The 15,210-nt window shown below is 55.8% G+C and overlaps 1 protein-coding gene across 1 annotated transcript in view; it reads left to right on the top strand.

Moving 5' to 3' along the window:
* Nucleotides 1-1,008: 1,008 nt before the first annotated feature.
* The window catches only part of KIF17 (kinesin family member 17), a 52,060-nt gene continuing 37,858 nt past the window's right edge, over nt 1,009-15,210 (top strand). Inside the window, exons 1-5 of the mRNA XM_032301212.1 lie at nt 1,009-1,319; nt 3,091-3,237; nt 4,525-4,626; nt 8,363-8,552; nt 14,412-14,886. Coding sequence (XP_032157103.1) covers nt 1,089-1,319; nt 3,091-3,237; nt 4,525-4,626; nt 8,363-8,552; nt 14,412-14,886 — 1,145 coding nt within the window. The 5' untranslated portion in view covers nt 1,009-1,088. The remainder of the gene's footprint in view (nt 1,320-3,090; nt 3,238-4,524; nt 4,627-8,362; nt 8,553-14,411; nt 14,887-15,210) is intronic.

The raw sequence follows: 15,210 nt of genomic DNA, 5'->3' as shown, positions 1-15,210 counted from the left end.
TTTTTTTTTTTTTTTGATGGAATTTTGTTCTTTTTGCCCAGGCTGGAGTGCAATGGTGCGATATCCGCTCACTGCAACCTCTGCCTCCTGGGTTCAAGTGATTCTCCCGCCTTAGACTTCCTCAGACTTCTGAGTAGCTAGGATTACAGGCATGTACCACCACCCCCGGCTAATTTTTTGTTTTTTTAGTAGAGAAGGAGTTTCTCCATATTGGCCAGGCTGGTCTCGAACTCCTAACGACAGGTGATCCACCCGCCTAGGCCTTCCAGGCGTGAACCACCGCGCCCGGCCCAAAATACTTGGTTTCTAAAGTGTTTGTTTTACAATCTCGCGTCTTAGAAATAACAAGGGGACGCTTAGAAATAATGAGAGGAAGCTGTCCAGGGGCTGTGGATTGTGGGCAGCCTTCCCCTGAGCCAGTTCGGGGACTTGGATAATGGGTAACAGGTCCTTGCAGCTTTTCTCAGTGGGTCCCTGGACCGTGCGTGAGGCCTGGGATTTCTTTAGCCCTGAGGTGGAGTCAAGCCTGGGCTCCTAGTCTTAGCCACAGCCTCCGGCAAGCTGCGTAACCTCTCTGAACTGGGGCTTCGCGGATTCTAGAAGATAGCGGACGCGAAAGGAACCCAGCCAAGGCTAGCCCTTCCCGCAGGTGGCCGCGCGTGGCTGCCCAGGGATCACTCGGGCGAAGTCCGATGCTGGGCCGCGCGTTCTCGGGGCCGCACCTGTGACGCCACGAGCGTTGCCCAGCAACCACGAACGCCGCGGCGTTGAGCGCGCGGGCTGGCGGGTGGGGCGGCTCCGGGCTCGGGTCCTGCGGCGGCGGCGGCGCCTGCAGCGCGGATTCCCCACGTCCTCGCCGGGGCTGGGCCTCAGGGACGGGCGGGCCCGGGCGCGGGACGAGGCGGCGGCCCCGGCTCGGGTCCTGCGACTCCCCGCTCCCCTCAGGGCGCCCCCCGAGGAGTCCCCGCCCCCGCCGCAAGGCTCCGGCCCCAGTGGCCGGCGCTGGCCCCGCCCCTTGGCCCGGGCGGCCCGGAGTCCCCGGCGGGGCGGGGGTCGGCTCTGGCCCGGGGGCTTCCGGGCGCGGCGCCATGGCCTCCGAGGCGGTGAAGGTGGTCGTGCGCTGCCGCCCCATGAACCAGCGGGAGCGGGAGCTGCGCTGCCAGCCGGTGGTGGCTGTGGACTGCGCGCGCGGCCAGTGCTGCATCCAGAACCCGCGCGCCGCCGACGAGCCGCCCAAGCAGTTCACCTTCGACGGCGCCTACCACGTGGACCACGTCACCGAGCAGATCTACAACGAGATCGCCTACCCGCTGGTGGAGGTGAGGGCGCCCGGCAGGCCGCCCTCCAGACGGCAGGGCATCGGGCCTCCCCGAGGGTCCCTAGCGGGCGGTGCTGCCTCCCCAGCTGGGCGGAAAGGCCCTCGAGGGGCAGCAACAGGTGGGTCCGGAGGCTTTTGTCCAGGCGGGACACACCCGAGCCTGCATCTAGTGTCGCCTCCGGGTCTGCACAGCGCCACCGCCTCCTGGGTACAAGCGATTCTCGTGCCTCAGCCTCCCAAGCAGCTGGGATTACAGACGTGTGCCATCACGCCCGGCTAATTTTTGTATTTTTAGTAGAGACGGCGTTTCACCATGTTGGCCAGTCTGGTCTCAAACTCCTAACCTCAAGTGGTCCACCCGTCTTGGCCTCCCAAAGTGCTGGGATTACAGGCATGAAACACCACGTCCTGCTGAATGGTGACTTTTCATCTTCCCTCACTGGCAGGTTGGGGCACACCCAGCCCTGTTTGGGTTACAGCATGGGTCTTTGCAGTGAAACTGGGCATAGATGCCATGTGGGCCTTTGGGGGTCTCAGTTCTCTAGGCCGATCTGCCCACACAGGACCCACCCAAGCCCATACTAAGTTCTAGAATTTGGGAGCTCATGAGCTCTGCAAGGGCAGGGACTGTGTCCGCCTCGTTCACCACTTTGTCCCTAGACTGAGCATGGTCAGGCCCTGTCCAATGGGTAGAAACAGGGATGAATGAAGAGTGACTGGAAACGGCACCAGGTTTGCCTCTTTTCTTCCCTCCAGGCCTCATCTTCCACCACTCCCCGTCCCTCCTGCTCTCCACACCTCACCTGTGTGGCTTTATTTAAGCTTTCCTCTCAGCCTGGAATGCCTCCCTGTTCTGTCACCTGGCAAAGTATGAGCCCCACTCCCAGCTTCCAGTTCTCCCTGTCTTTGCCACCTGGAAAGCTGTGCTTCATTCTTTCCACACTGTTCTGTTTTCCCTTCTTTGCACTTCCCCTACCTGCTTGCTGCCTGGACTCCTGTGGCTGTGTGCCTCGCCCCGTAGCCTGCCATGAGAGTCACCTGTGCGGTCCGGCTCCCTGCACTGTAGGCAGATGGAGCACCTGTGTGTGGCGGCACTTCCTGTGCCAATGCACAAAATAACCCCATTCGTACCCTGCAGGAGCCTCATAGTGGGTGCCAGTCTTACCCTTTAAGGTGTCGGAGTTTTTGGTTTGTTTTTTGAGTCAGAGTTTCACTCTCACCCAGGCTGGAGTGCAATGGCGTGATCTCGGCTTACTGCAACCTCCACCTCCTGGGCTCAAGCAATTCTCCTGCCTCAGCCCCCTGAGTAGCTGGGATTACAGGTGCACATCACCATGCCCAGCTAATTTTTTGTATTTTTTGTGGAGACAGGGTTTTACCATGTTGTCCAGGCTGGTCTCGAACTCCTCAGCTCAGGCCTCCCAAAGTGCTGGGATTACAGGCATGAGCCACCGTGGTCGGCCTAAGGTGTTGTTCTTATCATCTTATCAATGTGCCTCAGTGAGGCCACCCCAAGGGTGCACAGTCAGTAAAGGTGGAGATGGATGTGGGCCCAGGGGGCCATGCCCACAGCACAGGGGACAAGGACAGCTCCTACCCCACCAGACAGTCAGCTCCTTGAGACAGAGCTGGGCCTTGTTTATGTCCACACTCCAGTGCCATTGTTGGTGGGGGGACCAGGGAGGGCTCCGAGTTGGTGAGTTAGGGGGCCCTGCCCGAGCCCTGCTGTGCCTGGTCTGCTGAGCACGGGGTCCTGTCTTCCTCCCATGCAGGGCGTCACTGAGGGCTACAATGGCACCATCTTTGCCTACGGTCAGACAGGCAGCGGGAAGTCCTTCACCATGCAGGGCCTGCTGGACCCGCCCTCCCAGAGAGGCATCATCCCCAGGGCCTTCGAGCACGTGTTCGAGAGTGTCCAGGTGTGGGCTTCGCGGAGGGCAGGGGCAGGGCCAGAGCTGCAGCTGGGCCCCAGAGCACTTCTGACGGGTGGCAGGGACACGGGAAGTGATCGGAGCCTGGCCTGACCCCACGCACATCAGCAGAGAAGGCTCCAGGTTCTGAAAAGGTGGGGGGAAAACACTTAAAACAGAGAAAATTCTGTCCATGCTTTTCTTCCATCATTGTTGGGTTCTGACCCTTAGTTCAGCATTTCCTGTGGTTCTGCTGACCCTATGCACGGCGGTGGGGGGAAGGGGTTGTAACGCTCACAGCTTCCCCTCTTTATTGAGCAATTGTTATGGACCAAGCCGTGTGCAAAGCCCTTGGCATCCTTACCTCACTGAATCTCTAGCCTGACCCAGTAGGTAGCTGGTAGCCCCATTTTTGAGAGAGGGAGGTTGAGACTCTGAGCCTTTATGGGCCAAGATGAGACTGGACTCTGAATTCATCCCAGCATCCAGGCTGCAGGTGAGAGTTGCCTGTTGACCATCTGCGGCAGTGCACAGGGAATGGTGAAGTGGGGAAAGCGACCCTGGGCAGCTGCAGAGCCCACTGTGCCGCTCCCGGGACTCATCGTGGTGGCCACAGCAACATGTAAGGCCTCGGAGAGCTGCCAGGGACCAGCCCAGAGCCGGTGCTTACCCTAGGCCTTCCCTGTGGCCTCAGGTTTTTTGAGATAGAGTCTTGTTCTGTCACCCAGGCTGGAGTGTAATGGTGTGGTCTTGGCTCACTACAACTCTGCCTGTCAGATTCAAGCGATTCTCTTGCCCCAGCCTCCCAAGTAGCTGAAATTACAGGTGCCCAGCACCATACCTGGCTAATTTTTGTACTTTTAGTAGAGACAGTTTCACCATGTTGGCCAGACTGGTCTTGAACTCCTGGCCTCAAGTGATTTGCCCGCCTCGGCCTCCCAAAGTGCTGGGATTACAGGTGTGAGCCACCAGGCTGACCAGGGTTTTTTCTTTTTTTCCTCTTTACCTGAATAACGCGGAGGCCTCTGTTTCCTTTCCCATGAGGATTCTAGACAAAGCATTAGCGAGCAGTATGAGGATTATGCAACTCAAAGAGGCCTGAGCACCCACCAGGCTGGAGACGAGGATTGAGCTTGCTAGAAGGGCCAGCAGGGCAGGTGGGATTGGGGACTCCTCTGGCCCTGATTTCCCTTCTTCTCCCATGATGTTCTGGCGGCAGAGGGACAGGTCCCAGTGTCAGGCCTGGCAGCAGGTCGCCTCGGAGCTCTGATGTCTGTTTCTGTGTACTCCCTGCAGTGTGCAGAGAACACCAAGTTTCTGGTCCGGGCCTCCTACCTGGAGATCTACAATGAAGATGTCCGGGACCTCCTGGGGGCTGACACCAAGCAGAGGCTGGAGGTGGGTGCAGACCCAGTGTGGGCAGGTGGGGCTGGAAGCGGGGAGGTTGGCATTGGGTGCTGCTCCCTCAGAAATACGGGAAGGTGTCTTGAGGGTGCCGGCACTGGGAGACTAGAGTCAGGACTTTTTTTTTTTGAGATGGAGTTTCACTCATGTTACCCAGGCTGGAGTGCAATGGCACGATCTCGGCTCACCACAACCTCCGCCTCCTGGGTTCAGGCAATTCTCCTGCCTCAGCCTCCTGAGTAGCTGGGATTACAGGCACGCGCCACCATGCCCAGCTAATTTTTTGTAGTTTTAGTAGAGATGGGGTTTCACCATGTTGACCAGGATGGTCTCGATCTCTTGACCTCTTGATCCACCCGCCTCGGCCTCCCAAAGTGCTGGGATTACAGGCGTGAGCCACCGCGCCCGGCAGGACTTTTTTTTTTAATGAAAAAGAATTTTTTAAGGCCGGGCATGGTGGCTCACACTGTAATCCTACACTTCGGGAGGCTGAGGTGGGTGGATCACTTGAGGTCAGGAGTTTGAGACTAGCCTGGCCAACATGGTGAAACCCCATCTCTACTAAAAATACAAAAACTATCTGGGCGTGGTGGTGCACGCCTGTAGTCCCTGGGGGAGGCTGAGGCAGGAGAATCACTTGAGCCCAGGAGGTAGAGGCTGCACTGAGCTGAGATTGTGCTACTGCACTCCAGCCTGGGCAATGCAGCGAGACTCCGTCTTAAAACAATGTATATATTTTTTGGAGACGAGGTCTCACTTTGTTGCCCTGGCTGGCCTCAAACTCCTGGCCTTGAGTCTTCCGCCTCAGCCCCCTTCCCGCCCCAGTAGCTGGGACTACAGGCACGCACGACCACAGGCATCCAGCCGCTTGGTGTTTTTCATGCAGGATCCTCCAGCCTTCCACCTGGAGTTTTTCTATTGCCTTCTCTCTCCTGGTATAGCTGAATCATAGCTGAGCCCCCAGACAGGGAAGCAGAGACAGGAGGCAGCAGAGGGTGTTGCTCCCACATGACAGCCCCAGAAAGCCAGGCTGTGGGGTTAGGGCCCCCTGGCCCCCTGCGAGCCTTCCGCTAGCCTGCACTGGAGCAGCAGGGAGCCCTCCTTCCCTTCCTCACTGCCCTGGACCCTAGAAAGGCCTCAGTAACCCGGGCCTAGAGGGGCTAAGGCTGGCAGCCATGGGCACTTGGTGCAGCTGAGCCACGGGCCTCAGGCCTATTGAGCCAGGTGCCTTGGGGGCTGCAGTGACAGATGCGCTCCCTGAAACTCTCTGGGGTCACTGGGCTTTTGACATGCTCCCTCGTGGAGGATGTGCAGATGGCTCTCATGTAAACCCCCTGGCCGCCCCAGGAGGAGGCACCGTTTTTATCCTTTATCACAGATGAGGAAACCGAGGCTGTATGTGCTTAAGTAAGACCAGCCCAAGGACACACAGTCAGTAAAGCGTGAAGATGGGCCAGGCGCAGTAGCTCACGCCTGTAAACCCAGCACTTGGGAGGCTGAGGTGGGAGGATCACGAGGGCAGGAATTCAAGAGCAGCCTGGCTAACATGGTGAAACCCCATCTCTACTAAAATATAAGAATTAGCTGGGCATGGTGGCAGGCTCCTGTAATCCCAACTACTCAGGAGGCTGAGGCAGAGAATTGCTTGAACCCGGGAGGCGGAGGTTGCAGTGATCCAAGATCACACCACTGCACTCTAGCCTGGGAGACAGAGTGAGACTTCGTCTCAAAAAAAAAAAAAAAAAAAGAGTGAAGTTGGGATTTGAATCTGGGGACTCCATAACACCCTCTGTTAACCCATGTTTAATGCAGGGCCTGATGGTGGTTATAATCAGAGGTTATTACATCACCTAAGGGCAGCAAGCAGTTTGGAGAAGCAGAGTTCCACCACTCCCCCAGCCACTATAAACTACTGTCACCCTGATCTGGTGACCCCTGAGAGGGTCTCTCCAGTGGGTTCTCCCTACCCATGTCTGGGCAAAGTGTCAAAGGCTCCCCTCCCCATGGCAGCCACAGACACGTTCCTGCCATGTGCCCCTGTCTCATCCTTGCCGCATCCCAGCTGGTTGCCATGGTGACCTGGTTCTGGCCTCCGCAGCAGAGATGAGCAGTTACCAAGGAGCCTGGTGCGCAGCTGGGGGCTGTCACTCAGCACCTCCCCAGGCATCAGCGGTGGAGTGGGGTTGGGAACGAGGTGGGGGGAGGACCCCTGAGGCCATCACAAGGTTGGGAACAGGGAGCCTTCCTGGGCCTGAAAATATCATGGCAGGAGTCCCCTTGGGTCAGGGTTTGTGTCCTGGATTGCTCAGGCCTCAGACAGCGACTTCGTCCTCTTTGTGACCTCTGTTCACTGAGCCCCCACTAAGTACCCACAGAACTTTTCTTTAGATCTGTTCTCTTCCTAATAGTCATAATAATCTTGTAGAAATAGGAGTTATCATCCCTATTTTACAGAAGAGAAAATCGAGGCCTAGAAAGACAAATGAACCTCCCCAATCAGCAAGCCTGAGAATGGGTTTCCACCTGGAACAGGCGTGCAGGGTGCCCCCGGGCCACACGCCCTCCATCCTCTGGGCTCCCTCCTTACCTTTAGCCTGGGCCAAGACCTGCCCTCTGTCATCTCAAGCTTCAGTCACTGCAGGATGCTCCCGCCTCTCTCTTACCCTGCCCTGGAGACTTCCATCAGCTGTGACCCTACTAACAGCTGTGACCTTCAGCAAGTCGCCTCCCCTTTCTGGGCGTCAGTTGCTCATCTGTTTCATGAAGCCCAGTCCGTTGGTGGGGCTTGGCTGTTTCTCCACGCTTGAGCAGATAGGACCAGCCTGTGCCTGTCCCCTGACCCCCACCCACGCCCCTCCCACAGCCCGGGCCTGAGCCCACGTGGAAGCCCCACAAAGCTGCCCGCAGCTGAGCCTCGGGTGGCTCCAACCTGCAGGGCCACTTGGCAGACAAATTCATTCTGCTCTTGTGACAGAGTGGTTTTATTTCCTCTCACACTTGAAAAATACTGTGTTTCACAGCTCTGTGTCAGCAACTAAGTGACTTGGCTGGCTGGAAAGCCAGCAGGGAGCCATCAGATAAATTAATTTACTGCTGCCACTGCCCTGAGGGCTGGGGGCCTCTGAGCTGCGAGCCTGCAGGGGTTCTGGGCAACAAGTGGCCGTTCACCTGTGATCTGAGGGTTTGGGGACATTCCCGTGGTTCTAGAGCCGAGGCAGAAGGGATCTGGAGCCCTGTCATCAGGATGAAGGGAGACGGTGCTCAGGGCCCGTGGGCGATGACAGGGTCAGCCCCTGAGATCTGAAGCTCCCAAACAGAAAACTGCCTTTGTGATCATAGCACTCACAACAACAGCACAGACAGTGGCTGGCATCTATGGGCACTTAGGTGCTGGGCACCATGCTAAGCATTGTATGTGCCTTATTTTACGGATTCCTCACCATATCCCTAATGAGGTAGCTGTCTCATGCCCATTTTGGAGATGTGGAAACTGAGGCTTAGGTTGTCACTGGCTGAAGGTCCCACAGCAAGTAGAAGGCAGGGGTAGGTTTGAGGCTGGCGGGGCCTGGAACGCACCCCCTCCCTGTGACAGGCGCATGAGGTGCTGGCCTGCACTGCAGGAGGGCAAGGGCAGTCTGGATGGGGCCCTTCTTTCTGGTTCCTTGACTATCCCTAGCCCGAACCCTTGGAGGCTGGAGGTTCCACCCCTCACCAATTGCTCTTCCCTCAGCTGAAGGAGCACCCGGAGAAGGGCGTGTACGTGAAGGGGCTGTCCATGCACACGGTGCACAGCGTGGCCCAGTGCGAGCGCATCATGGAGGCCGGCTGGAAGAACCGCTCTGTCGGCTACACGCTGATGAACAAGGATTCCTCACGCTCCCACTCCATCTTCACCATCAACATCGAGATCTCTGCCGTGGGTACGTGAGGCCGCTGCGGGGGGCAGATAGGGCGTGGACAGATGACCCAGCCATACTTTCACTCCCACTAGCCAAGGCACGCCACCTCTCAGGGCCGCAAGAGCCCCCTGGAAAGTGGGTAGAGACGCTCTAACTGCCTAGAGGAAAGCCAAGAGGGTCCTTGGGATTCTGGGACCCGTGCTCCCAGGATACACAGCAGCAACAATGGAACACTGGTAGCCAACACTGAGTGCCTACTGTGTGCCAGACCCGTTTTTTTTATTTATTTATTTTTGAGACAAGGTCTCACTCTGTCACCCGGGCTGGAGTGCAGTGGTGATCTTGGCTCACTGCAACCTCTGCCTCCCAGGATTGGGTGATCCTCCCACTTCAGCCTCCTGAGCAGCTGGGACTACAGGCACACCACCATGCCCGGCTGATTTTTTGTAGAAATAGGGTCTTGCTATGTTGCCCAGGTTCGTCTTGAACTGAGCTCAGGCGATCCTCCCACCTTGGCCCCCCAAAGTGCTCGGATTACAGGTGTGAGCCAGCGCGCCCCGGCCAGTGTGCCCAACAATGCATTACTCCTGCAATACTTACTCCTACAGCACTCCCATGAGGTAGATACTGAATCATCCCCATTTTACAGATGAAGAAATCGAGGTCACCCAACTAGGAACTAGTGTCAGAGCCTGGCTTCCATCCTGGGTTCTTCTTCCAGAGTGTGTATCACACAGACCTCGTGGATTCTCCACTCTCTCTAACATTCTCTGCTCCTCAGTCATCTCAATATTATTTTTTTTCTGGAAGAGCTGCTGAGAAAGAGAAGAGGAAGGAAAGAAACCCAAGTTTATTTTGGGGCCCCTATTGGCCATCTGCAGTGTCAAACCCTTTATACCCTTCATTCCATTTAAATCCCATGACAGTCTTAGAGACAGGCACTAGAATCCTCATATTATAGATGAGGAAACAGAGGCTCTGAGAGGCAAAGTGATTGCTTGTTCGAGCAATTGTCTCACCACTGCTAATTGGTGGAGCTGGGATTTGAACCCGGGTCTCCCTGATATCTGGGTTTTCCCAGGAATACTGCAGCTGCCTCCACGTTGTGGTCCGTCATGACTAGAACTCCAGAGAGCAGTGGAGCAGGAGGTGGCCTCAGCCCAACTGGGAACAGAATTCCGGAGAGATCCCTGACCCAGGGATCAGGGTCAGGAATTAGCTGGGTGTGATGGTGCATGCCTGTAGTCCCAGCTATTCAGGAGGCTGAGGTGACAGGATTGTTTGAGCCCGGGAGACCGAGGTTGCAGTGATCTGAGATCACACCACTGCACCACCCAGGGTCAAAGCCTGGGTAGATGGAACCTCTTGGACACACTGCCCAGCTGGTGTGATGACCTGGCTTTGGGCCAAGCCCTAATGCTTGCTTGGGTATGAGGCCATCAGTCTGAGTGTCCTGGGGGTACTGATAGGGGAGGGGTGGGACAGTGTGGTCACAGCCTCAGTGCTGCAGCTTGGGGAGGGGCAGAGACCAGGGCAACTGAGGACAGATCAAGAGGGAGGAGGAGGGAGTGGGTTTGGGGGGCACCTCTTGGTCTTTGCAAGAGGGTCTGAAGGATGAGGCAGGCTGGCTGCACATTCACTTTATAAAATAATGCAAGCTTGGCCGGGCGCAGTGGCTCATGCCTATAATCTCAGCACTTTGGGAGGCCAAGGCAGGCAGATCACGAAGTCAGGAGTTCAAGACCAGACTGGCCAACATGGTGAAACCCCATCTCTACTAAAAAATACAAAAATTAGCTGGGCATGGTGGCTCGTGCCTGTAATCCCAGCTACTTGGGAAGCTGAGGTAGGAGAATTGCTTGAACTGGGACCCAGGAGGCGCAGGTTGCAGTGAGCCAAGATCGTGCCACTGCGCTCCAGCCTGGGCTACAGAGCGAGACTCCATCTCAAAAAAAAATCATAATAATAATGCAAGCTCAATGACGATGGAAGAAAGTAGAGAGTGGTAGGGAACAGTTGCTCATGGTTCTGACATCTAAACACTGCTAACATTTAAGCATTATATTTATATAATTATTCTTATTTATAATAGTTTATTACATATATCCACACACTGTTTTTTTTTTTTTTCTTTTTTTTTTAAGACAGCTCTGTTGCCCAGGCTGGAGTGCAGTGGCACAATCTCGGCTCATTACAACCTCCGCCTCTCAGGTTCAAGTGATTCTCTTTCCTTAGCCTTGTGAGCAGCTGGGAATCACAGACATGCGCCACCACACTAAGCTAATTTTTGTATTTTTAGTAGAGACAGGGTTTGGTCTCTGCTAAAAATGTTGGCCAGGCTGGTCTCAAACTCCTGGCTTCAAGTGATCCATCTGCCTCGGCCTCCCAAAGTGCTGGGATTACAAGTGTGAGCCACTGCGCCTGGCCTTTAAAAAAAAAAAAACAAACCAACGTGTGTACGTATGTAATATAAATAATTTGTATTTATTTATTTATAAGGCACTGCCTTGCTCTGTTGCCCAGGCTGGAGTGCAGTGGTACAATCTCAGATCACTGCAACCTCGGCCTCCCAGGCTCAACCAACCCTTTCACCTCAGCCTCCCGAGTAGCTTGGAACTACAGTCACGCACCACCACACCCAGGTAACTTTTCTGTTTTGTAGAGACAGGGCTTTGCCGTGTTGCCCAGGCTGGTCTCGAACTCCTGGACTCAAGCAATCCACCTCCGCCTTCCAAACTGCTGGGATTACAGGCGTGAGCCACTGTACGCAGCCCATATTTTCTTTTGATCCTTTTTTTCCTCTGAAAGTTTCAAACACAACTGAAATCTTATGCCACGTAGGTTTCCCCCGGTTTCATGTCCCTTGCCGTCACTGAGCATTTCTGCTTTACTGTCATCGTGTCTTCATGACCATGTGTGGTGGCTTGGATCCTGCCCTTTTCCAGCCAGTCCGCAACCAGTGGTTCCCAGTTTCCCAGTGCTGGAAGTCATGCCATGATGGACATCCGTGTGCACAAACCTTTCTCTCGTCTGAGAGTCATCTCCTCAGACTCGGTTCCCTGGAATGGGTCCTAGAGCAAAGATGACAAATGCAGTTAGGGCTCCTGGTCCGTGCTGCACAGAGCTTCCCAAACGGGCGACTCCAAGTTCCTTCCAGTCCTTTTCTTAGAGACAGTGTCTCACTCTGCCACCTAGGCTGGAGTGCGGTGGGGCAATCATAGCTCACTGCAGCCTTTAACTTCTGGCTCAAGCATCCCTCCTGCCTCAGCTTCCTGAGTGGCTGGGACCACAGGCACACGACACCAAACACCCAGCTGTTTTTGGTGGTTTTTTTTTTTTTTTTTGGAGAAAGGGTTGTATTCTGTTGCCCAGGCTAGAGTGCAGTGGCGTGATCACAGCTTACTGCAGCCTTAACCTCCACTGCAGGCTTGGGTGATCCTCCCACCTCAGCCTTTGAAGTAGCTGAGACCACAGGCATGCACCACCACACCTGGCTAATTTTTGTGTTCTTTTGTACAAATAGAGTTTCGCCATGTTGCCCAGGCTGGTCTTGAACTCCTGGGATTAAGCAATTCGCTCGTCTCCCAAAGTGCTGGGATGATGGGTGTGAGCCACTGCCCCTGGCCTTTTGTTTTTGATGTTTTTGAGACAGAGTCTCGCTCTGTTGCCCAGGCTGAAGTGCAGTGGTGTGATCTCGGCTCACTGCAACCTCTGCCTCCTGGGTTCAAGCAATTCTCGTGCCTCAGTCTCTCAAGTAGCTGGGATTACAGGCATGTGCCACCACGCCCAGCTAATTTTTGTATTTTTAGTAAAGATGGGGTTTCACCATGTTGGCCAGGCTGGTCTTGAACTCCTGATCTCAGGTGATCCAGCCACCTTGCCCAGCCTGTTGTTTTTCTAATAGCGTAAAGAACCAGCTGGGTGTGGTGGCGTCTGCCTGTAATCCCAGCCACCCAGAAGGCTCAGGCAGGAGAATCACTTGAACCCTAGAGGCAGAGGCTGCAGTGAGCCGAGATGGCGCCATTCTGGTCTGGGCGACAGAGTGAGACTCCATCTCAAAAACAAGCCAAAAGAAAAAAACCTGGTCTTCTGAGCCAATGCTACCAACCCGTGCCTGGCTCCCCTGCCATCCTTGATGCCCAGGGCTGCCCAGCCAGGACAGCTGCAGTCGCTGCAGAAGCGGGGTTTGTTCTCAGGGGAAATGAACACCCGCCGTGTGCCGGCCCAGCAGAGCCCCTGTGCGAATACGCCGTCCGTTTGCTTTACTTCTCCAGAGCACCAACCTGTCAACTAAAGAAAAATCAACTGGGCTGGGCACAGTGGCTCAGGCCTGTAATCCCAGCACTTTGGGAGGCCAAGGCGGGAGGATCACTTGAGGCCAGGAGTTCGAGACCAGCCTGGGCAACATAGGGCCACCCCATCTCTAAAAAGAAAAATATTAGCTGGGTATGGTGATGTATGCCTGTGGTCCCAGCTACTCAGGAGACTGAAGCGGGAGGATTGCCTGAGCCAGGAGTTCGAGGCTCTAGTGAGCTAGGTTCGCACCACTGCGCTCCAGCGTGGGCGACAGAGTAAAACCCTGTCTCAAAGGAAAAAAAGAGAAGTCCTACTGAGAATCGTAGACTGAGGTCTATACCCAGAAGTGGTTCTGTCCGTATTTCAGTTCGCAGTTTACATATAGGTGGTGAAGAGTTGGCACCTGCAGAATCACACCTGACATGCTCAGAAGTTACAAAGAAGAGTCACATCAGGGTTTGTGCAAGAGCACATCCAGTGATAGACTCAGAGGCTTCCTCACCAGCCCCAGCCGACATTAGCTCACGTGTAGGAAAAGGCAAGGCCTCGATCTGTCTTTCAGCCATGCAGTGACTCAGGCGAGAGACGGATGGGGGGGACCGTCAGCTCCATCCTGTTTTGTCTTCAAAGCATCTCTGCGGAGCTCTGCACAGCCCTGCACGTCAGCACAGAGGCAGCGGCTTTGTGAGCTGATGATGCTGGCAAGTGGAAAAGAGCAAACGTGGCTTCTCACATCTGCTGCTTTGTCGCACAAACAGACCCTAATGGGGAGCCATTGTTAGTCGGATTTTGTTGATGTGGGGAATTGAGACTCCGGGAGGTAGGTGGCCCTGCTAGTGCCACGCAGCAAGGAGAAGACAGGACTGGGTTGGGAACTGGGCCAGGAAGTCTCCAAAGCAGATGTTTTCTGCGTCGAAGGACATAACTCCTTAGTGGTCCAGCTGCACCCCTGCCTTCTCCACCTTTGACCTTGCAGGAAGCCTTTGAGAGCAGCTGTGGCAGCCAGAAGGAGCCCTGTTGCACCCAGAATGGTCTGCAGCTCCAGCCCCTTCTCCTGGAGGCAGCCTGCCCTGGGTTCTGATGGTGGTTACAGCTCTTAGCAGCTGTGTGACCTTGGGCAAGTTCCATGTCCTCTCTGAGCCTCAGTCTACCCATCTGTAAGATGAGCACAATGATAGCACTTGCAGGCTGGGTGCAGTGGCTCACACCTGTAATCTCAGCACTTAGGGAGGCTGAGGTGGGTGGATCTCCTGAAGTCAAGAGTTCAAGACCAGCCTGAGTAATATGGTGAAACCTGCCTCTACTAAAAATACAAACATTAGCCGGGCGTACTGGTGGGTGCCTGTAATCCCAGCTACTCGGGAGGCTGAGGCAGGAGATTGCGCCATCGCACCCCAGCCTGGGTGACAGAGCAAGACTCTGTCTCAAAAAATAATAAAACAATAGCACCCGCTTCCTGGGGCTTCCTTGCAGCTGAGGGGAAACCCTCGGTGGGTGGCGGTGAGCACCCCGTGCCTGGCGCTGATTGCCCTTGATACATGGGGCTCACCAAGGCCCTCACCCCGCTGCTTGGTCTGTCCGCAGATGAGTGGGGCAAGGACCACCTCCGGGCGGGCAAACTGAACCTGGTGGACCTGGCGGGCAGCGAGCGGCAGTCCAAGACCGGGGCCACTGGCGAGCGGCTCAAGGAGGCCACCAAGATCAACCTGTCACTGTCGGCGCTGGGCAACGTCATCTCGGCGCTGGTGGACGGGCGCTGTAAGCACATCCCCTACCGGGACTCGAAGCTGACACGGCTGCTGCAGGACTCACTGGGTGGCAACACCAAGACGCTGATGGTGGCCTGCCTGTCGCCTGCGGACAACAACTACGATGAGACACTCAGCACGCTGCGCTACGCCAACCGGGCCAAAAACATCAGGAACAAGCCGCACATCAACGAGGACCCCAAGGATGCACTGCTTCGCGAGTACCAGGAGGAGATCAAGAAGCTCAAGGCCATCCTGACGCAGCAGATGAGTCCCAGCAGCCTGTCAGGTGGGACCGCGTTGGGGGAGTGGTGGGAGGGGAGTGGCGTGGGGGGAGTGGTGTGGGGGGAGTGGCATGGGGGGAGTGGCAGGGGGGCTGGGTCCCCAGGAGAAAACTTCCTCCCCTCTGTCTTCTTGCCTCTGACTTCCCATCTGAAAGATGGTGGGAGCATCCTCCTGGCCCTCAGCCCAGTGTGATCGCAGGGCCCTGGGTGGTGGCAGTATTGACGGCATGTGCTTGTCAGTGCCCTGGGAGGAGGGCAGTTGTCTGGCCTGTCCCATCTGCTGCAGGCTGTCGTCCACTCCTGCCTCTGATCTGCTCATCCATCATCCTCTCCACCCCTACCACACCCCCC

Source organism: Sapajus apella, unplaced genomic scaffold, assembly GCF_009761245.1.
Source record: "Sapajus apella isolate SASKATOON/1434 unplaced genomic scaffold, GSC_monkey_1.0 scaffold43, whole genome shotgun sequence".
Taxonomy (NCBI): Eukaryota; Metazoa; Chordata; class Mammalia; order Primates; family Cebidae; genus Sapajus; species Sapajus apella.
The sequence above is the reverse complement of the archived record's forward strand: the minus strand, read 5'-3'. Positions and strand labels throughout refer to the sequence as shown.